Source organism: Camellia sinensis, chromosome 6 (genome assembly GCF_055761805.1).
Source record: "Camellia sinensis isolate YWXY chromosome 6, ASM5576180v1, whole genome shotgun sequence".
Lineage (NCBI taxonomy): Eukaryota > Viridiplantae > Streptophyta > Magnoliopsida > Ericales > Theaceae > Camellia > Camellia sinensis.
In genome coordinates, this window is record NC_138966.1 from 181,320,001 (window position 1) to 181,344,595 (window position 24,595).

The window sequence follows — 24,595 nt, forward strand, 5'->3', positions numbered from 1 at the left end:
AGATATAAATTTTGTCTTTGTTGTCAGAAGTTTTCTAGTCTTTGCTATAAAGAAAGTTGTTAATGGAATATCGTTGGAAGAATGATGTAGCCAGCTAATGAAATCTCTTTTCAAAAATACAAATGTTCTGTAAAGCTTCAGTTACCCTCATCAATTTTTGTTGTGTAGATCTACCAAAAAAAATGAGTGGTCACCATTGATTCAATGGTAAAACATTGGCTTAATAACTTTGAGGTTATGGTTTAAGTCACAGGGCAACCACTTTGTACACTATACCAAAGATTAGGTGTATACCCAATCTTTCCTCTCCAAAACACACATTAATGTTAGTACTTGTGCCTTGATAATTCACTTCCACTCTAGCTATGGCACAGTTCAATATCAGCCACTATACCAAAGATACTAATATGGAACTGTGACATAGCTAGAGTGGAAGTGGATTATCAAGGCACAAGTACTATCAAAGTGGATAGTGGCTGCTCAATTGTAGGAGGCCAACCTGTGGGCTAGTTGTGGCGCTATGGTGGATTATAAACAATATGCACTTTATGATGTCCTTAATCCTAGTTGTTTTGGCATTCCCCTTTTGCATTGCTTTCAGTTTGAACTAGTTACTAGTTGTAGGTATAGAACACCAGATTTCATTGCCATTATGTTCTAGATGAATGTCTAGTCAAAGAAAAATGTGATCTTTATTGGCTTTGACTCAGCGCTAGGCTCCTATATGTTTATTTAGAATTGCAAATATTAGTCTTCTTCTTCATTCCCCTCTAGGAGATTGGCATGTTTTCAATGCAAATTCTCACTTGATGCTTCTTGAAATATTGATGTAGCTACCGCCTGAATATATATATTGATTTTGTGCAGGTAAGGACAGGTAAGGTTGATGTTTCTGGGTTGATGTTGATAAAAGCTTTGTGGCAACGTCTTTCAACTGGTCCATCTTGTAAAGAAAAATGAGAACAAGGTTAGAGCGTGTGTGGAGGAATCCTATCCTTTTGATCGCACAACATATGAGGTGAGCTTTTAAGGGCCTGTGAAATATACTCAGCGACAAACTCAGCATGAAGTTGAAGTCCTAAGCAGACCGAACTCAGACCTTTTGCATTTGCTTTGATTCTATATGTTACTATTTCCCTTAGAAGTCTTTGTACGATTGAAACTTTTAACCAATCTGCTTATTTGGCATAGCATTACATGTTTGTATATCGTTGTACCAAATTATGATATCAAATGCTTGCTGGAGATTTTTTTTTTCCCTCTTATTTTTAATGAATGATTGATGGAGTTACTGAATGTTATATAAGAATTTTCTTTTATAAAATTTGTGGTCAGTTTGATAATTAAATTGGTAACTGAAGCTTTTTACGTCCTCTATGGAGAAAAACCAAAAAACATGCAATTTTTATTTCTAGGGATGTGGGGTTGATGGATGCAAATTGTCTGCATTACTTGCGCTATGTGTGGATAATAGATTTAAACAATGATTTGGAAAGAAAAAAAGAAAATGTGACGGTGAAAAATTGTGAAAGAAATATAAATTAAGTTTTTCTTTCATTTCTTATCTCCTTTTCAAATCTCAAGTTAAATTTATGATCTAAACACAATATTTGAAAAGGCCACGCTATAATACTTGTCATACATACCACATGCAAGTTATAATAAAAATTGGTATTGATTTTAAACTATTGCATTGCTAGGTTATGGGGGTATTATGGTGGTAGAGCAAGTAAATTATTAAAATAAAATTGGTTAATAGTTGTTATGGTGTTTGATTATATTTTAAAGTGATTACGGGGTATTATGGTGGCGGAGCAAGCAAGTTATTAAGACAAAAAAAAAAATCTCAACATTCGAGTCATTTTACAAAATAAATTGAGTTTTTAATTTTGTCTATTTAAATTCTAATATTTTGACTTGTCTTCAATTTAAACATTTGTCTATTTTTTGTTAAGCAAGACCGATAGAAAAATAATATTTTAGTCTTTAAACTCAATATAAATATATATAAAATATCTAAAATACCATTTTTCATTTAGTTTAATGACTTTTTTTACCTTTTTGTAAATAACTTTTTTGATTCTACTAACCAGGAATTCTTCCTTTATAAAAATGAATTTTTTTTATATACTTTTTTTTAATTAATTTTGTAGTGATTTTTTTTAATACAAAGTAAATTTTTTATTTTTCAGATTTACATAGATACATTTTAAAATATATAATATTTATAAAAAAATCTTTAAAAAATTTCATCAAATACAAAAAATATAACACACTTTCATATTTTTGTATATTTGTTAAATTTTTTAAATAGTTTTTTTTACAAATATTTGGGACACTTTTTCATAAATCCATTTTAACCTATTTATATTCCATTTAGTTCACATTATTTTCTTATATTCCAATAAGTCCTATGAGTAATATAGTTACCAAAATACCTCTAATAATATTCACATTTACAGTGTGAATGTTCTGTGATGTGAATATTCACACTGTCAATGAGAATGTTCATATTATCAATGTGAACATTCACACGTCAATGTGAATATTCACATTGTAAAATATGAATGTTCGCATTACCAAATTGCTAACCGTTTAAAAAATATTTGTAAGGGTAGAAATGTCTATAAAATATTTTAAATATGAGAATTAGGATTTGGTAGATCAAATGTTCAAATAATAGGACTTATTGGAATACAAGAATATGTTATGAACTAATTGGGATACAAACATTTAAAAAAGGATTTTCTAATAAATCTCCCCAAATATTTTACCTTTAAAATAAGAAAAATTTACCTATAAATCTCATCTTGAGAAATGGTGATTCGTTTAATCCCAAGAATTTTTTTTATAGACCAACTAGTCTTTTTGATTTTGGAAATGCAGATTTAATATATTATTTAGAAATATGATTTACGATTATACCCATATTTATATATATATATATTTTTTATTTTTTTATTTTTTGTTGCTAGAAATGTAATATACACAATCTATAAGAATCAAATTTGGGATGAATTTTTATATGAGAATTTTTTTTATTCAAAAAATATTTCAAATTAGTACAAAAATGACTTGAAATGTGAGATTTTTCAAATATTTTAAAAAGATGTGAGATTCTTCAAGCATTTTAAAATATTACAAAATTTTTTTAGTAAATTTTAGACAAATGTATAATTTTAAACCATAACATTTCAATATAACACTCAAACATAACACTTCAATGTAATACTTCAAAAAAACTCTTTAGTGTACTTTTCTCAAACGTATCTCCAATATAACACTCCAAAAAACTCTTTACCGTAACACTCTAATGTAACACATAAAAAAATTCTTAGTGTATTTTTTTCAAACGTAACACTCCAAAAAAGATGTGGAATTTTTCAAACTATTCTAAAATGATGTGAGATTTTTCAAACCATTCTAAAAGAAGTATAAAAATTCGTTACTAAATTTTGGCCAAATGTATAATTTCGATCTATGAGTATTACATTTAGAAAAGGTACACTAAAGAGTTTTTAGTTTTTTGTGTGTTACGTTAGAGAGCGTTACATTTGAAATTACATTGATTAGAGTGTTACATTTTGAAAAAGTACACTAAAAAGTTTTTTTTATGTATTACATTAGAGTGTTATATTGTTACGTTTGAAAAAAATATACTAAGAATTTTTTTTATGTGTTACATTGGAGTATTATATTGTTACGTTTGCAAAAAATACGCTAAAAAGTTTTTTAATGTGTTATATTGAATTGTAATGTTTTTATTCGTAATGTGGAATTTATTCAAAAGGAAAATACAAAACCTCTATTGTACGAATTGTCCAGAGTATGTAATTTCACATTTCGATAAACCTACTTTTATCTCTTAAAAATTAAATCTAAATGTGTAAATGACTAACTTTTGTGTAATTTATACTTTAATGGGTCTTTATATTCATAAGAAAAAGAGAGAATTAAATACATTAAAAGAATTTATATTTTAATGGACTTTTATATTCATAAGAAAAATAAGAGAAAATATTAAATAGTTCCAGTATGTGATTTATTAGTGCTTTACCTTTCAAATAAGAGTAATATTAGAGGTCTAAAAATTCTACCAAATATCTTACATGGATATGAGAGACATTTAGTAAAAATTTTGATAAAACTTTTGAAATATCTAACATTTTTGTTAAAATAATAATAACAATAATAATTTAAAATAAAAGTGAAAAAAAAAAAAAAAAAAATGTCACCAAGCGTTTGGTTACAAAGGACTCTCTCTATCTCTCTCTTTCTCATTCTCCCTCTCACACCCAGAGACACAGAGCTTGAAGGAGGAGGAGATGTCAAAAATTGATGCATCTGAGATTATTGGAGGATAAATATCTTATAATTGGCTATTAAAAGGTACGCCGCCACTTGTCTCCTCATTTCTTTTGCTTCGTTCTCTCTCTACCATTTTTACAAGACCTACTTCTTCTGCTCATCCTCCTCCTGTAATTACGAATCAACCAGTCAAGCTTTCTAAAACTGTAACCACACATCAATGCAATTCGAATTTCGACGATGCTGTTAATTTGTTTAATCGCATGGTCCAAATGCGACCTTTGCCCCCCCGTTTCTGACTTCAACAAAGCTTTAGGGACTATTACGAAAATGGGTCATTACGCCACTGCTCTTTCTCTTATTCTGAACAAGTTGCAACAGTTCCAAGGCATCCTGGTCGATATCTACACCTTCAACATTGCTATTTACTGTTGCTGCCGCCTTAATTGAGTCCATTTTGAATTCTCTCTTTTTGGTTGCCTCTTCAAACGCGGTTTTACACCGACTGTAGCTACCTTCAACACTCTGATAAATGGACTTATTTTGGAAGATAAAACCCCTGATGGTGTAGAGTTATTTAAGAAATTAATAACCAGTAGAGAAATTGAACCCAACGTGGTTATGTATGGAACCATTATTAATGGGCTTTGCAGAACTGGAAACACTATCAGTGCTGTTAGTTTGCTTAGGATAATGGAACAGGGGAGTTATAAACCTGACACCGTAGTGTGTAACTCAATCATTGATAGTCTTTGCAAGGATAGAATGGTGGATGATGCTCTGAAACTCTTTTCTAAGATGAATGAACCAGGCATTCGTCGAGATGTTGTCACTTACCTCTTTGATTCATGGCCTACGTAATTTTGGAAGGTGAAAGGAGGCTACCAAAATGTTAAGAAAAATGTTGGATGCCAGTATTTCTCAAAATGTTCCTACATTTAATGTGATCGTGGATGCACTTACCAAGGAAGGGAAGGCAAAGGAGGCAGAGGGGTACTTAAAGTCATGATACAAAGAGGTGTGGATCCTAATGTAGTCACATACAGTACTCTAATGGATGGATATTGTTTGCAAGGCTACATGGATGAAGCAATCAGAGGGTTCAATACCATAGTGGATAGGGGCCTCCACCCTAATGTTGTTAGCTATAACATTCTAATCAACGGATATTGCAAGAAGATGAAAATAGATGAGGCCATGCATCTCTTTCGAGAAATGCCTCGGAGGGGGTTGAAACACAACAGCAGAACTTTTAACACTATGTTACAAGGTTTGTTTCGATCAAGTACATGTGGAGCTGCTCAGGAACTTTTTAATGAGATGCAACTTGTAGGCATAATTCCAAATTCTCAAACTTATGGTATCTTATTGGATGGGTTGTGCAAAATGGGCATATTTCTGATGGAAAGGAACGGTTTAGATCTTGATGTTGTTATGTACAGTATTCTCATTGATACATTCTGCAAGGATAAAAAGTTTGATACTACAAGGGCCCTTTTCAATAACCTTTCTTCCAAGGGATTACATCCTAATGTTAAGACATACAATATGATGATACACGGTCTTTGTGAAGAAGGCCTATTACATGAAGCTAAGGAGTTGTTTGTTAAAATGGAACAAAGTGGTTGCTTGGCAGATGGTGTCACTTACAACATTATTAACCGAGGATTTATTGGACAACACAAGTGCTATGAGGCATTAATACTAGTTGAGGAAATGGTTTAAAGGGGTTTTTCAGCAGATGCATCCACTTTTCCCTTGATCATAGATATACTCTCAACTAAAGGACAAGATCTTGCTCTTCAAGAAGTGATAAAGAAGTTCATGCCAAAAGATAGTCATGGAATGCAAGAGAATGAGTAAATTTCTCAAGCTGTGAAGGTAAAACTACATTTATATTGAACCATATAGTCTATTCTTAAGTGAAACTCTTTTGTTTTTCCCTTTTTCTTGTCACTGTAGTGTGATCTTTAACTTCTGAATATTACATTTTGTAGCCTTTAGCATTTGTTTACTTCCAAAGGTAAGTAGTGATCAAACATATTTCCTTCGGCTCTGATAAAAAATAAAAAATAAAAACATATGTACCTCGACTCTTATATTTCTCTTTGGTTTCCTCTTTTGCTTAGTTAACTGTAATACAAATCTGATATGACTAATATTTCGAGCATAACCTCTAGTGACATTAAAATTGATGCATTCCGTGTCATTGTACGTTCAATTCCTTCTTCCTTTCCTCCATATGATGGAATTTTGTGAACTCTAGTACCCCTTTTTTTTCCGTGTCCTGTTTCTGCAAGATTCTCAACTGTTTCATGTTGGTCGACTTTTTCTCCTGATATCTTAAGGAGGTTCAAACCCTTTTGTAATTGAGACTTAAGCTTCAACCAGTGCTTTTGAAAAAGTAGACCATTGGTCATTAGTAGAAGATTAAAACTTTAAGGCCTTGATATGCATTTATTTTCATAATCTTCACATCTAGGAAGATATATATATATATATATATATTTATATATATAGGATAGGATAGGATAGGATTTGTTATTTGTCCTCTTTTTAGGCTTTAATGATATCTCCCTTTTAAGGGGATTCCTCTGTTTTTAATTTCTGGAGACTGGAGAGTTATGTGATTTTGTTTTTGTTTTACTCTTTTTTCTTGTTTTGTAATTTTATCTCTTTTTCTCGGCTCTGAGCCAATAATAGTACTAAGAGTATAACTCTAATCTAAGAAGATCAAGAAGGCTCCAAAGGACACGTAGCCGGGAAGTGGTCACTGCTGCTCATGGAGTTTGACATTATATTTTATAAAATTTTGAAGTTTTCAATCAAAAAATAATATGAAGTACCCCTTTCTATGCACTCCAAGAACTAAAGTCCTAGTTTATGTTTAATTATAGTTTTTTTTTTTTTTTTTTCAGTCTTTTTTTTGGAAGCCAAGGATGCTTTGATAGTTTTTCATTTTTCGGACATGGTTTAATTATGGTCCATAGGTCTCCTTTTGTAAGTTAATGTTATTAATTCTTATAAAATGATCTGTTATTTGGTCTGGTCAAAGTGTCTAAGATTCCTAGTTTCTACTCTTGGGGGGCTAATAACTAATAAGAGAAGTCCAGCAGATATATGTACATATGAGCTTATTAAATGATGTGTGGATTCAAGGGAATTTGAGATTACTTTTGTTTGGTGGAACTCAACTCCTAAGAGGATGAAGCACAAGGACACTAATCAAGATTTCTATGTTGTTCACTATTTCTTCCTCGTACTCTTTCTTGCTCTAATCAACTCTTTCCAACCTTGGAATCTTATTCTCATAAGCCTAATCCTTAACAAAAATATGGCCCTAGCAATTAAAAACCACATGAAAAAAAAAAACAAAAAAACAAAAACCCAAAAAAAAGAGAGAAAACTGAGGATGAGTTAGTATTCTCAGGTTATTGTTTTGTCCCAAAATAGTTATTGTTCGTTGGCAAAACCCTACCGACTACACTACCTAGTCCTAATGAACCCCAACATTTTCGCTATTTGTTGTCCTGTTATTTAATTTGTTTTCCTGATTTTCCAGCAGCTTAATGGCAATAAGCTTAGCAGCTTATCACATTTGAATCTAATCCTATCCCAACTCCGTTTTATCCTCAAATTTATACAGACTTTCTTTTATCTTTAGGATAATGAAACCATATCCTACACTTAAATCAATGATTTTTTTCTCTCGTCTCTCATTCTCTCACATCCTACACATCAATCAATCACTTTTTCTCTCACACCTATTTATTCAATTACAAAAAAACACAAATCATCCCAAACTACAAAACTCCAATTTTGTAAAAACTATTTTCAAAATATACAACCAAACAAATTTTCAAATTTTGAAAACTTTTTTTCAAAACTTATCCTTCAAAATTGATTTCAAAACCAAACAAAACATAACCAAAAGCTTTCTAAAACGGTTGCCCACCATTCAACCAATTGTGAGATGCACTATTTAAGTCTATTATCTCTTTTCTCTTCATCCATATCTTTTATTATGTTGATTAAAAAGCTTATGAGATTGAAGTTTTTGTCATAGCAGAATTTTTTGCTACAATAGTGTAAAGAAGGTAATTATCCGCTAGTAGTACTACCAATGTGAGAAGTTGAGGGCTGGACTACACAGTAGAATGTTTATTATTAGAATGCCTATTTTCTATCTCATTTCCTGTTAACTTTTGTTATATAACTATGTTTCACTGTTGAATTATCTTATCATAATTAACTGCCTGGAATTACTATTCAGCAAAGAACATTGCAGAGATTGCACTTGTCACCCATTCTCTTATGTATTGCACTAGTTTACCTCCTTTGCTCCCCTTGTATTCTTTATCATTGTTTATTGTTTTGCTTATATCTGTCACATATTCCTCTTTCTTGTTTGTTGCAGTGGTTCTACTATTTGCTCCCTTCCTCCCATTTGTCCTCTATATGATGAAATTTGGTAAACCTTAGTATTCCGTCTCTCTCTCTCTTGGCAAGTGCACAGAGAAGAAATTTCAAGAAAAGCGAAGGCGGTTGTCTTTATTTGAAGGATTCTCCCATCTCAGCAAATCATTGGTTGTTTTAAGAGAATGTCAATTTTGATTTATATTGTTTAGCCCTTGTCCTCTGATACACATGGTGAGAAAGCAAATTTCTGAGGCATATCTACCAAGAAAGCTAGAAGCATTTTCAGGAGCAAAGTTGTACAAGAATTGAAGCCTACTGCAGATGAAGCTCAGGAGTTGCTTTAATTGGAAAGATCAGTTTAACTTGCAAGTTGAGAAACAGTAATTAAAGAGTTCCATACCGGGGAAGCTTGTCTTGGCTTGCTACCCACCCTCAATATGCAACCACCACCCTGCTTTGGGGCGCTTCCTTGACACCACAAATGGAATATCATAAAGCTACACACAATATTTCAAGTAAATATTAAATCCGACATGGCTCATTTACATGACTATTTAGGTTTTCAGTGCTTGCTAATATAGTGGCTAGTTGTTGTCAGTGCCTACATTTGAAACTATCTGTTGAGCTAGTCTTTTTCCAATTAATTTTAAGTCCACTATATATTGTTTATCAGTTCTTCATTGCTCTTAAACAAGGTATTGGTATGATCAAAATTGGTGTTGGTTATGAATTATTGTGGTGTTAGTTTTTGGTTATGGGCCACTGTGGTGGTGGAGCTTGCATATTATCAAATCAAAGTTGGTTGGAACTTGTAGTTTTTGGTTATATCTTAAAGTGGTATTACTTATTGCTCATTTGTGGGAGAGCTATAGATATGACTAAATGGTTCTTGGGTAAATCCAAAGTAATACTGGTTATGACCCAATATGATTATAATCAATAATTTATATTAATTTTTTTTAACCAAATCACTGAACGTAGATGTATATATGGTATGTATTTTTTTTTTTTTTTTTTTTGTGAATACGTTATTGTATCAGACATAATTGCAAAAAAAAAAAATAAAAAAAAAAATTAAAAAAAATTTACATATCATGTGTACTTACTTTTAGCAATAGAGTGTAATGAAATGAACATATTTTTTTATGAAAAAACTTAAAAGTAAAAATCTTATTTGATTTTGCTAAAAATATTTCTCCATAAAAATCAATTTATTTTTAGGAATATCAACAAAATTACTAAAAGACAATTTAATTTCCATGCTTTGAATAATTCTAGCACGTTCCATTTAGTTATGCTATAATGCTAATATAGACATGGTAATAGGGTTTCATAACATTATTAAGATTATATATTTAACTCTTCACCAAGATTAAAAGCTTCAAAACATTCATAAAACTCTTTCTAAATAAAAAAAATTAAAAATTAAAAAATAAAGAAATCACTAGACGTATCAATTTTTTTAATTATTAAACAATAATCACTATTACCAAAACCACTATAATTGAAATAACACCATTTAGGATATAAGATGAAAGAATAACTATTAATTAATGGTGTTTAAATTACTCAGCGAATTGAAAACTCAAACTGAAAAAATTTCTTTAGATTTGGTTAGATTGGTTTTTGAGTACATTGACTTAGTTTCAGGTCTTCAAATCATCAAATCGATAGGATTTCTAAATCAAACCACCTCAAGAACCGAACCAATTTATATATATTAACTTATCAAATCATCAAATCCATAGGATTTCTAAATCAAACCACCTCAAGAACCGAACCAATTTATATATATTAACTTATCATTACCTAATAGACTTTATTACACCTAATAATTTTCATTATACAAGAATTATTGAGTGAGAGAAGTACTAAAAGTTTAAATTAGATTTCATAATTGATTTAATTTGTATGGACTTATATTAAATAATATTTTACTCACTATTTGTACTATTATATTTAAATAAAAATCTGTTCATTTTAATTATTTATTACAGAAATGATACAAACCTCATTTTTTTTTACCCCCACAACTCTCCACAAACACATGTCAACCAGAGATAGGAGGAAAAAAAAATAAAAAATTGATCAATCACAATGCATTGGGGGTGGTGAGAGTTCCCAAAAATGGAGTCCCAACCTTTTTCCTATTTATTATTGGTTCTAATGCATGATAGTTTAATTTTAATTTTAAATCCAAAGCTATTTTACCAAAAATGTTAGAAATTCTAAAAATTTTACCAAAAATTCTATTAAATGTCTTACATATATATGAGACTCACATGGGATCCATATTGTGTGGGTTTCACACCTATATGAAACATTTGATAAAAATTTTAATAGAATTTTGGGTAAAGCACCATTAAATCCCAAATCAAGATATCTTGAACCATTTAGTCCTATCTTTTATTTTGTAGACTGAGAGCTCCCGTTTCAATGTTAAAGTCATTGTAGCCCTCAATTTCAGCGCGTGGGTTACCAATTGTAAGGTTATTTGTGGGTTTTTCATGACATGGAATTTACGAAAATGGGCAAAACCGTATTATAGTGTTTTTTTTTTTTATTTCCCTCTTGCACGATGTTAACGGAAAATTCAAAATGGAAGGCTTTTTATTTCGATTCCAATGTTGCATCGATGATCCTATTTTTGATTTCGTTAATGTGATGTTAGGTAGTCGATTAAATGGTGGTATGTGTAATGGTAGTGTGGGAATCTAATGTATGGAGGGTATGTGGTGTGGTGGACATTATCATGATCGTAATGGTAATGTGGGAATGTAATGTAACTGTATGTATTAGTGTGAGTAATCCATTGAGGATTATCTGTAGTTAGGGTAGTTGAGTCGTGGTGTTTGTGATGTATGAGTTGGTTGAGTTGATTTTGAGGTTTTGTTCAAAATGTGATTTAGGGTCCCCTGTGTAGGGTCTTTGGCATGTGTTTGTAGTTGAGTTAGGTGTTTTGGTGTTGATGGTGTTGTCTCTTTTACTAATATATGAGTGATGTTAGTGAGCACAAAGGTTCGTAAATCGAAAAAGTTATCTCATGTTGTTTTGTGTTCATTGTGCCTGACTGGGTTCTATCGGTTGTGGTTCCGTGTGGTTTATGAACCCCTGTTTTTGGACCGCGTCTAATACATGTTTGTAATTAATGTTAAAGACAATGATAGTAGAACATGTTTGAATATACATTGTTATATATGTTCACATCTTATTTAAGTGTTAAGTTACCTTGGCAATCAAGGAATTGTGTAGGTGAGTTTCGATGTGGTTGTCGGTGTGTGATGGTGTGTACAATGTTTCGTAGGTCTATGTTCTTATGTGGTCAGCGTTTTGATTTGAATTGTGGGTTGGTCAGTGTACTTGGTGCTGTTTTTTTTTTTTTTTTTTGGTTGTTGCTAAGTCTATGTGTGGAATTTTATTTTGTAAAACAATGTAGTAATGTGGTAATGATTATGGTAATGTGAATGAAAATGATAACAAAGCATGTTTGAATGTACATTGTTATATATGTTCGCTTCCTACTTACGCATTAAAATACGTAGCTATTTTGGATTTTTTGTGGGAGACGGACTTGATGTGGTTATAGTTGTCTGAATGGGAGTACAATGTGTAGTGTTAAGTTGTCAGTTGGTTGCGTTGGTATGGTGTGTTTGGTTGGGAAAATAATTAATGACATCGTCCTTATTTTGTGCGGGGTGTAGTTACATGTTTGTTATTATTGTTAATAATCATTGTAGTAGGTCATGTTTGAATGTATTTTGTTATACACGTTCGGCTACTATATAATTGTAATGTTACATTGTAGGGCGGTGTATTTTGGGGACAATGGTTTGTCATCGTTTGACTGTGAGCATAATGGTTTGTGTCACTGCGTTAGTGTAATTACGTTGGCAGTTTATTTTCAATGGGCAATTAGTTAATGATATTCGTATACGGACATTGCATTGTCATATTCAGTTGGAGGGTTGTTTGGTGTTTTTTTTTCTTCCTATTTTTTGTTTTGTTGGTTGTTAGGTGTTGCAGTGCTACTTTTTGGCCTTGTGCTTGGTTTTGTTTGGCTCTTGTTGGTTGGTTTTTATATATTTTAATATTTTTTATACTTATATCAACCTTGGACTGTGTTTAGTATTTTCATTAAAAAAAATTGAGATTCTCTTCAACATTAATAAACAAAAACACTACAGATTTGGTTTTATTTTAGGAATCTATTTTTTGAATTATGATGTCACAACGTAGTGAATTTTTGTTATAAACTCTCTTTCTCTCCCTTAATTCTCTTTGAGGTGACATGTATTCTTTTCATGTGGTTGGCAATTTAGCAGTACTTTTAGAATATTGGAATATATTTGATATTTGAGAAATGTTAAAAGAATAAATGGCTTTTGACTTGTGGTTAGAAAAAAGAAGATTCACAAAAATTTCTTTTATTTCAAAAATGAAAGTTATGAAGTAGAGATATCTTCAATCTATGTATTGTCATATTTATATACTCTAAAGTATGTTGATTCCTTTTCTCCATAAACTCCACATCAAGCACGTAGGTGCCACCAACCAAGCCTTTTGCGCCCTCATTGAATGATACCCATTTGTTTGACACTAATATAACATGTAGACAAAGGTTGGCTAAACCCAAAGAATGTGAAAAATGGAGATTTTTTTTTTTTTTTTGTTAATAAATAACCAAACTTTATAAATAAAGTATCAAGATGATGCAAAGAATACAAAAACGGCTTCAAGAGCCCAACGAAACTAACAAATCAAATTCTTCACAAAATCTGTAAAAGCCAACACATCTGGATCTATTAAACCTGTCACCCAACTATACAAGACAGTAAGAAGTCGTCTCTCTAACCAAGGGATGGAACGAGCCACCCCGTGAAACACCTGCCTATTTCGTTCTAGCCAAATCAACCACAGTAAACAGTGCAAAGCAAGAATCCAAGCCTTTCGACGCCTTCTCCCCACCCTCCCCCCTACCCAACTTTTCAAAATTGCGAACACAGAACTCGATTGAACCCAAACCATCTCAAAAATTGCAACCACAAGCATCCAAAGACGAGAAGAGACCGAACAATGAATAAGCAAATGGTCAACCGATTCCGCTGCCCGACCGCACAAGCAGCACCAATTCACCAAAATATGCCCACGACAAATCAAATTATCAATGGTCAAGATACGACCTAAACTCACTGTCCACACAAAGAAGGCAACCTTGGACGGCGTGCCCGGCACCCAAACACTTTTCCACAGATAAACCATGGTGACGTCAAAAACATACTTATCCTGAACAAGCGCCCCATAGAATGAAGACACAATAAAAATACCTTTGGCTCTAGGACAATCCCAAACCAAGGAATCTTGATCCGTCCATCCAAGATGCAAACCATATAAAAAGCTAAGGAGGTCCACCAACTGATCTAGCTCCCAATCTTGGACATCACGACGCAACTGCACATTCCACACCATCAACTGCCTCTGCTCAACCCTCACAACACCCACCAACACCTTAGAATTAGTAGCAATAGCAAAGACCAGAGGGAATCGAAACTCTAAAGACAACTCTCTGTTGGACAATCTTCACTGTATTTAAATAGATTAATTCTGTTTGTGTGCTTAACAACAAACAGAAAACAAAAGAAATAAAGAAAAGGAGAGAAAAATGTTTGATTACAAAAATCAAACTAGAAATAGAATTAAATAAATAAAAACAGATTTTATTTTGTTACCAAAATAAAATTAAAATCTGATTTAAATAAATAATAATAAAACAGAAAATAATAAATTAAACAACTTACTTGATTAATTTCTTTGAATAATTATCTGATCAAGTCCAGTGTTTGACACTGTGTCCTTAAGACATATTCGTCCTCTCCACGGTGCTTTCAGAATGTGGACGTCTATCTCCCAGGATGAAATGATCGACTACAAACAATAGCAGCACTGCAAATTGTTTGCCTAATGAACACACTAAGTATTTATACTCTTTCTCACAAAAAATAAAATGCAACAAAATGAAGATCAAATTTGCAGAGGTGAAGTACGAATTTTTTTTTTAAAATCTAACATCAAATGAGGGCTGCCCTATTTATAGATGGATTGGTGGCTGCAGGTTTTGAATTAAACAGGTGCAAACCTGTTCAATTTAAATAGATAGGCACTGTTTGGACAGGTTGAAAACTGTCCGGTTTTGAATTTAAATAGATTTAAATCTGTTGGGTTCAAAAAAACGGAAGGGACCTGTTTGGGTGTATAGAAAAAATCGGACCAGTTTATTTCCGGTTTAATTTGAATTCTGGATTTTATTTTACTGAAAAATAAAATTAAATTCAAATATTTTTGGCCGGACAAGCCCAACCCAACCACGCACCCACGTCCGACCGGACGGACGACGGCACGCGCGTGTGGTGATTTTTGGGTCCAGTGGGTGTAGCCCATTTTGCCCATAACCTTTCCCTCTACAAAACTTGGGTACCCCTTGGGGCACACGCCAAGTACCAATTCCATGCCTTATAAACCCATTTAAAACTTCCCACCAAATTAATATGGGACAAGCCATTTTACAACTTTAAGGAATTTCCACCAAAACTCCATTTCCATGGAGCACGCTTTGGCTTCAAATTCCCATTCACTCGGTAATGGTTTTGAGCAACCAAATATACCACGTGAATCACAACGCGGCATAGAACGCGTTACCACTTTGAGCCGCCAAATTTGACACTCGGTCTCACCTAAATATTACACCAAAGTTAGGAAAAAATCTGTTTTTTACCCATATTTTCCAAACCATTTCCAACACTCTCCACACCACCTATCCCCGCCAAAATCAAACTCTATCCCCCACGCTAATTTTCAACCTCACTCTCCGCCAAAATGCCTCCCAACCCAGCCAAATCCTTTTCCACAACCCACAACCATGAGAATGACCCACCTGTCCTGAGCACCACTCCCCCATACCCACACCAAACTTAGCAACCACCACCCGCCTCCGAAGTTGCTCCCTCTTCTCCACAAAACGCCACAGCCACTTCCCTAACAAGGCCAAATTAAACAAGACCAACCTCCGAACCCCCAAGCCCCCTTTATCCTTAGGCATACAAATCCGATAGCAAGACACCAGATGATAATGAGCACCGTCACCCCCACCACCCCACAAAAATTCCCGCTGCAACTGCTCAATCCCCCTCGCCACAGAAACCGGGACCACATGAAAAATGGAGAAAATTAAACTCCATAACTCCCTTGTCACGTCACAATGGAGACAAATGTTGGCTAAATTAAACTCCAGCCGCCATAAGAGCAGCCCATCCACCCTTGCTAGTGTTGCCCAACAAATTCCCCACCACTCCAATAGATCAGTCCATATTCTCCTGTTTCAGCCATTACCCAACCAACCTTGTAGCCTGTTTACTAGATAAGCTCGACAGTGTATTTTATCCCCATTTATTTGGTTGATATTAATCAGGTTTAAGTTATAACATTAAGCATTATTTTGGAGGTCTTTGCATTTAGATTTTGCACCATTTATAATTACCCATTTCATTTGATTTCATATTGCCTTCTGATTTTGCCTCAAATGTGCATTCTTGTAAAAGATGCTTCTATAATATCTGACACAATTGTATTGATTCAATTCTGTTAGTAACTTGGTGAGGTTTTACATTCTTATGGACCTATCTTAGGAAGACATATCAGACATATCATTCTTATGGACCTATCTTAGGTTCTACATTAGAGGTGGTTGTTGTGTTTGGTATATCATAGTTTTGAGACCAAGCATTTGAATATTGTAATTTTGTTCATATGTTTGACAGATTGGCAATGGATGGAACTTATTTCGGGAAGCATTAGAGGATTATATTTTGAATTTTTGGATATATTTTGTCATAGGATTTTGTAGCTTGGAAGTTTTTTTGGAATCCTTGAGTACATGTTTCAAGTTTCGGATTATATGGGATACTTATGTTGAATGTTATGGATTTGATATTTTACTTATGTTTAATATGCTACTACTTTTGAATTAAGTTTATAGTTTGGATGCTTTGCACAATATATTAATTTTTTTTTTATTGCATGTATGTGTAAAAATGATGCATAGGAAAAGTCAGTTTGGGTTTGAATTATTTTTTATAGGTTTATGAATTGAACAGGGAAATTGTAAAAAAAATAAAAATAATGAATTTTTGATGAGAGGTTTTTTAGTTGTTAATTTACTTTTGGTGACAAGTTGTTTCGGTTGCTAAAAGTCTATGTAAAATATGATATGAATTTATAGCAACCAAAATCTTTATTTGTCGCCAAAAGATTTGGCATTCAACAATTAATTTGTTTGGTCGCTGAAGGATGGTTTAGTGACATTTTTGTAGGTTGCTAAAATCTAACATGGCATCTGTTTAAGGTTATTTTTAGCGACTATATGTTACTTTACGGCGACGATTTTTTGGTATTTGGCGACTAAATTATTTAGTCACTGATTCTTTTATAAGCGTGACCATAGTTTATTTGGTCACCGAATCATCTAGTGAAATAGCTTTGGCGACCATTTTTTTTGCGTCGCTAAGACTTTCAGCTATAAAAAATAAACTTTTGGTGAATAAAAGAAAACATTGGTAAAAGTGCTTTTTCTTGTAGTGAAGTTTTGGGATTAGCTGCTTATGAAGGTTGGCAATATCTGAATCACCTACTAGTTATTGTGATTAATTTCCTATTTAATTCTCTCCTGACTTACTCTTTCTTATTCCAAAATTGAATTACGTTTTCATGGTTAGTCTCCATCTTGAAGGTTCTCATATTTTATCTGAAATGTGCAGTCGCTTAATGGCAGGGATTGAGGAACTTGAAAAAGCTCTCAAACAACAGTTGATAATCAAAGTACATATATATATATATATATATTTTTGAGAACAATAGAAAACATATATATATATATAGATTACTTCACAAAACCATTGACAAGTCTAGCCCTCTTATGGGCTGGGCTGATTACATTTCGATCTACTTTAGATACAACAAAGAATTCAAACAAGCTAAAACAAGTTTTGATGTCTTCCATTATATTCATTAAAACCCAATCAGGCTAGGAACCATCTCGGAAGATATAAATCAAAATCTGACAATCTGTGAATATGGAAACACTTGATAGTCGTTGTTCCACTGCCCATCGGATAGCTTGAAGACAAGCATTAAAAAGTATTAAAAGTATTAAAAAACAGGAGTTTAAGGGTTTAAAAAAGGTAAGGTTTTGGAAATGAAAACACAAGTGTTTAAGGGCTGTTCGGTGGCTGTTCTAACCACTATGAAAAGTGACCTAAACAATAACCTTGCTGGAGAGAAAGAGGGATACTTCACTCTCACAAGAGATTGGCCAATCACACAAACACAATCTCAAATTTTCATAATATTAACTCTTCTATTGAATCATTGAGATTATACATATATTTATAGGCTAAGGACTCTCAACTTCTAATATTCTAGACCAACTATGACTTTCAATTTTACTTCAATCATAATAGGAAACTTTTATGACATCTAATTCTACTCTAATATCAAAATAGGATACTTAGATTTTTGACCACTAAGATTATTCTTTATAATAAAACACATATGTAATAACCCATTTAATAAATTGACCCAAAATAAAACCCATGGGCAATCCTACAACCCATGTCCAACAATATTGAAATTACCATAATACCTTTAACTATTAAACACTACTATGGACACTTCTCTTTGGACCAAAAAGGCCTCTTGACGATCATAGGACCTTTAGACTTTGTGTTGGGCTTCCACAGCCTATCGTACTTGTTTAACCATGCAATAGATGTTGCATCAATTGATCTCTCTCTTTGTGCTGGTAAGAACGGAGAAAAAATTTCTTGAAAAACATAGGTTTCTGTCCTGGTAGTGGTTTACAAATTAGTATTAAGGATTCTCATATCTCAACATGCCACTGGTTGCTATAAGAGATTGTAAATGTATGCCCTGTTTATAGCTGTTTAAGGATAATCCTTGTGAATATATTTGATCTCAAATCCCCCTGTTTGCAACCTGTCCCCACCAAAAAGGGAAAAGTGAAAGAAGGAAACGTACAGGATTACCCTGTTGATCAACCAACAACTGACTTTGAAAATTGACTTCTTTCACTTGATTCTTAAAGAGATAATCGTAATGTCCTTAAGAACATCCTATAGTGAATGTAGCATTGGAGAAAGAGGGTAGGTTCAGGTATTTGTTTTCTTTCCTTGGTCCTCTAGTTGTGACAAATGATATTTCCTACTTTCACAAGAACAACAGAAGAAAATGGCAAAAAAAAAGGGTGATGACATTTTGATTATAGCTACATTAAAGGCACATCAAATTAGACAACCACCTATTTTTTCTGTAGAGATTGAAATAAAATTCTAGTGTATAATAGTTGCATGAACTTGTGTTGTGTCTTGATGAATTTGTTATTGAAGTTAAGCAGTCTCTACAACCAAATGTGCACTCCAGAAAACCAACTTTAATATCTTTAGCTTGGATTAATGCACAAAACTACCTATTGATAGAAGTAAAAATGAAAGTCTCATGGCTAGTCTATTTTGTATCATCACCCTCTTTTTTTTCCACCTAGTTGAGCAAATACACTGACTTGTGCTTCACTTGAAAATTTTCAACAAGCAAAGCCATACATCATCTATTAAGTGAGCTTCACAAACCCATTATTGCAATTCTTAGATAGGTCATACCTGATGACTAGTTGTGAACTAGTAGCCCTGTGGTGGATTGTAAACAATATGCACTTTCTAATCTCCTTAATCCTGGTTCTTTTTGGCATTTCCTTGTCTTTTGTATCGCTTTTGTTTTGAACTATGTTACTAGTTATAGGTGTTAAAGTCCAGAAAGTATGGCCTGTTTGTTCTAGAGATCAATAAAACCCCTTCAGATTTCATTTGAATGTCCAATCAATATGTGTCTAATTGGGAGAATTTCCTTCGCGGTAGAGGTTTTATGATGCAATAATGTTGTGATTGGCTTAAAGATAACTTTTCTGGCCACTTAACCCAAAAAAAAAAAAAAAAAAAAAAAAAAAAGTGATCTTTATTAGCCACCCTTTTGACTTAGAGCTAGTGAACTTCATGCTAAACTCCTGTATGTTTGTTTGTAATTGCAAATATGCTAGTCTTCTTCTTTATTCTCCACTAGGAGATTGCCATGTTCAATGCAAATGCTCACTTGATACTTCATTAAATATAGATGCAGCTACCGCCTAAAAACATACATTTATTTTGTGCAGGTCAGAGGTGAAATTGATGTTTTCGGGTTGATGTTGATAAAAGCTGTATGTCATTATCCTTCAACAGCTCTGTCTTGTAAAGAGATGTTCCCGGGTTTCTACACAAATAGGAGAACAAGGATTGATACTAAACTAATTAACCATCAATCAGTGGGAGCATGGGATTAACTCAGACCTTTCGCATTTGCAATAATTCTATATGTAACTATTTTCATCAATACTTGGTATTCTTACAGTCTCTGTACCCAATGAAGCTTTGAACCACTCAGGTTACCGAGCATAGCATTACATGTGTCATGACCCGAACCCAGCCCCGTGGGTTAAGGACATAACCGGCCAGCAATCATGAGATTGCCTACGGCCTCAAACCGAACCAAACGTATTTTAACAAAGTTAATGGGGGCCAAACGGAAGCCATTTAAAACTTTGTCCATAGAGCTGTGCTTACATGGCACATCATAACAAACATACATGTGCATATTAATAACTCATAACAAAATATGTACAACACACGATTCTGTACACACAGGATCATATAAGTCTAAGTCAACCCAAGAAAACTATATACAACATATTCAAAGACTTCGCCCACATGACAAAATGAACAGAATGACAAAAAGGTGAAGACGAGTCTCGTGCGTGAGACATAAGGGCTGACTCTTCAAAGCCTTTGTTGTTCCTCACAGACTTTATTGGGGCTGGGTTTGGACTTCTCTTGGCTCACCTACAAACACATGAATGAGCGTGAGCGAAAGCCCAGTGAATAATATCAAATAAATAAGTTATGCAAACGGTATGCAGAACAACATGCCGCAAATGGCCTTGGGCCCAATTCATATTTCCATACCAAACTGGCCTTTGGCCCATTCATTTATTCATGTCGAAATGGCCTCTGGCCCATTCATTCATTCGTGTCAAAACGGCCTCTGGCCCAATCATTCATGTCAAAATGGCCTCTGGCCCATTCATTCTTGTCAAAACGGTTTCTGGCCCATTCATTCATGTCAAAACGGCCTCGGGCCGATTCATTCATGTCAAAACAGCCTTTGGCCCATTCATTCTTGTCAAAACGGCCTCTGGCCCATTCATTCATGTCAAAACGGCCTCTGGCCCATTCATTCTTGTTAAAACGGCCTTTGGCCCATTCGCTTATTCATATCAAACATTTGTCCATAATTCAAACTGGCTTCAAACTAGCAAACTTATAAGGCTTATAAGCAAATAAGCAAATAAGCAATTGGACAAATGACAAGTTTCAAATATCGATATTACTCATTGTGATCGATTGGTTGGTTTGCCCTGGAGCTTGACCCTACACATCACATAGCACATACGGGTCACAAACGATTCAATCCGTTCCTTAATTTACATATTCCTTTTTAAGCTTCATTCTTATCTCTTTAACACATTTACAATGCTCAATGCATGCCTAAGAGTGCTTACAAGTGAAAAAGAACGGAAAACGAAACACAGAACGCATAAACAAAATTTCAGAAAACAGGGTCCTCGCTCGAGCGGACCCATGAGGTCTGCAAAAGTGCTGATTATGTCAATATTACGCTCGAGCGTGAAACTCAGACGCTCGAGCAGTAGTTCACCCTACATAGCTCCCCGCTCGAGCGTGGAAATCCCCGCTCGAGCGGACATCCAAGTCTGCAAAAAAATACTAGGAGCACGAAATTAATGCTCGAGCGGCGGTTTCCCCGCTCGAGCGGACATCAATTTTCTGGGTTTTCCAGCTAAGTTCTTGAGCTCAAATCCAGCATTCAAACCAATCCAACTTACATTTTATGGCTCAAACTTCAAATATATTTATGCTATCATGATACAAACACCCATTTACATCAATATGGAGCTCAATTCATAAATCAAACACATGCATGTCCCAATTGACACCAAACTCATTTCCAACATGCAAATTCATGCATTCAAAGCTCCTATTCTTATGATTTGTACATGCATGTGATGTATTATCCTTATTCTCAACCTAGATGATGCAAATGGTGTTCATTCTCATGAAACTCAACAAAAACATGCTTGCATGCATGATTTAACACTCATATTTCCATATTCAACTTAATACATGTTTGATTATGCAAAGTCATGGTGATACTATACATGTATGTGCATTTTAACTACCAAATCAACAAAACCAACTCAAATCATGTGAACTCTTACTCTTGATCACCCAACTAGCTTGAATACACAAAATCACAAGTTCAACTTATGAACTAAGGGGTGATTACTCACCTAGGAGCTTAATCCTTACAATTTATGGTAAATTCTTGGGTGTGCCTTCAAGATCACCAAGCTTTGAGGCCAAAACTCCAATTTCCTTCACTCTCTCTCTCTCTAGCCGACCCTCTCCTTTTCCTTAGAGTTTATAATCAACCAAGTCAAGCCAAAGAAGAGAAATTGAGTGTGTAGTGCTCATATAAAAGCCCTTCTTGTTATATTATTTTAGTATATACTAATAGAGCACTAATTCATTAATTAAATCAATTTAATCTGATCCGAATCAATTTCCAATTAAATTTCACCGTAGGCTCTAAAAATTACGCAAATCACAATGGCGTAATCAATTTCGAGTTCTATGGCCGATATGGCCTTCAATTTAATTTCCAAAGCAGATAATTAAACAGATATTCCTACGGTGAACAAATAGAAATTCAAAACCACATATTTTCACATACTGGCACACAAAATCATATTAAACACATAACCATGCTCATATTAAGGACTAATTAACATATTGCGGAACAGGGATATCACAGTCTTCCCCCCTTTAGGAAGTTTGGTCCTCCAAACTTATTTTACCTTCGTGGGGAAACAAATGTAGATAGCGTACTCGCATTTCCTCCTCTTTTTCCCATGTAGCATCCGTCCCATAATGTTCTTTCCATTCCACTTTCACCATTGGGATGGACTTGCTTCTCAATTGTTTCACTTGCCGATCAACAATCCGTTCTGGCCATTCGGCGTATTCCATATTTTCATCAATAGCTACCCGGTGATAATCAATCAGGGTCTCGGAGGTAACCCCTCAACATCGACACATGAAACACGTTATGGATTTTTTCGAATCCTGGTGGCAAAGCAACTCTATAGGCAACTGGACCAAGCCTTTCCAAAATCTGAAACGGCTCGATGTAACGGGGCGATAACTTGCCCTTCTTTCCAAACCTGACTTGGCCTTTCATTAGGGACACACAAATGAACACATGGTCACCGACCTCATACTCAAGAGGTCTTCTTTGAACGTCTGCATAGTTTTTTTGTCGGTCTTGAGCTGTTTTGAGCCTTTGTCGAATAGTTTTGATTTTCTCAGAAGTGTCTTGCACAATTTCAGGCCCAAATAAAGCTCTATCCCCGACTTCTGTCCAACAATTTGGTGATCTACACCTTCTACCATACAAAGCCTCGTATGGTGCCATACCGATGCTGGAGTGGAAGCTGTTATTATAAGCAAATTTCGCAAGTGGCATATAGTCTTCCCAACTCCCTTGAAAATCCAAGGCACACATCCGACGCATATCTTCCAAAGTCTGTATTGTTCGTTCTGATTACCCATCTGTCTGTGGGTGGAATGCAGTACTGAACCTTAGTTCCGTTCCCATAACTTCCTGTAAACTCTTCCACAATCTGAATACAAATTTCGGATCTCTATCCGACACAATGGATACCGAAACTCCGTGTACACGGACAATCTCATCAACATAAATAGTAGCCAATCTATAAGCATTAAATGTAGTCTTGACAGGCGGAAAATGTGCAGATTTAGTCAGTCTATCAACTACAACCCAAATAGAATCCATACCTCGAGAAGTCCGAGGTAGGCCAACAACAAAATCCATAGTCACATGTTCCCACTTCCATTCAGGAATAGGGAGAGGTTAAAGTAAACCACCTGGTTTCTGATGTTCAGCTTTAACTTGCTGACACTGAAGACATTTGGACACATATTCTGCAATCTCTTTCTTCATTTTAGGCCACCAATAGGTTTTTTTCAAATCCCATTACATTTTATTGTTACCCGGATGCATAGCAAACACAGATCTGTGGGCTTCATCTAAAACCCTCTTCTTTAGTTCTGGAATATCTGGGACACATATTCTGTTCCGAAATCTCAACACTTCATTCTCAATGCTAAACTCTGCTTTCGGACGTTCCTCAAATTCATCAATTACTTTCTTGAGGAATTCATCCTCCTTCTGTTTCTGTTTGATTTCATCAATGACTGTGGCTCGGCTGTAATAGAGGCTATCAATCCGCCCTGTTCACACATTACCACTTCAATTTAAGACTTCTCAAAATCTTGCAAGATCTCTTTTTGTTCAGTAAACAAACAAGCCATACTTCCCGTTGATTTTCTGTTTAAGGCGTCAACAACTGTATTAGCTTTTTCGGGGTGATACTGAATCTCTAAATCATAATCCTTTATCAGTTCCAGCCATCTCCTTTGTCGCATATTCAACTCCTTCTGCGTGAAGAAGTATTTCAGACTTTTGTGATCCGTGTAGACTTCATACTTTGCTCCATACAGATAATGCCGCCAGATTTTCAAAGCAAAAACAACTGCGGCCAATTCTAGGTTAT

At 34.2% G+C, this 24,595-nt stretch overlaps 2 protein-coding genes across 2 annotated transcripts in view; both read left to right on the plus strand.

The window, feature by feature from the left end:
- The window catches only part of LOC114272040 (uncharacterized), a 183,703-nt gene that overhangs the window by 95,375 nt on the left and 63,733 nt on the right, over window positions 1-24,595 (plus strand). The gene's annotated exons all lie outside the window — the stretch shown is intronic.
- On the plus strand, window positions 4,238-9,399 carry LOC114272042 (uncharacterized). Its single transcript, XM_028213711.2, has 2 exons — window positions 4,238-6,189; window positions 8,726-9,399. Exon 1 carries the CDS (start codon window positions 5,314-5,316, stop codon window positions 6,031-6,033), a length of 720 nt encoding a protein of 239 aa, XP_028069512.2. The 5' UTR covers window positions 4,238-5,313; the 3' UTR covers window positions 6,034-6,189; window positions 8,726-9,399.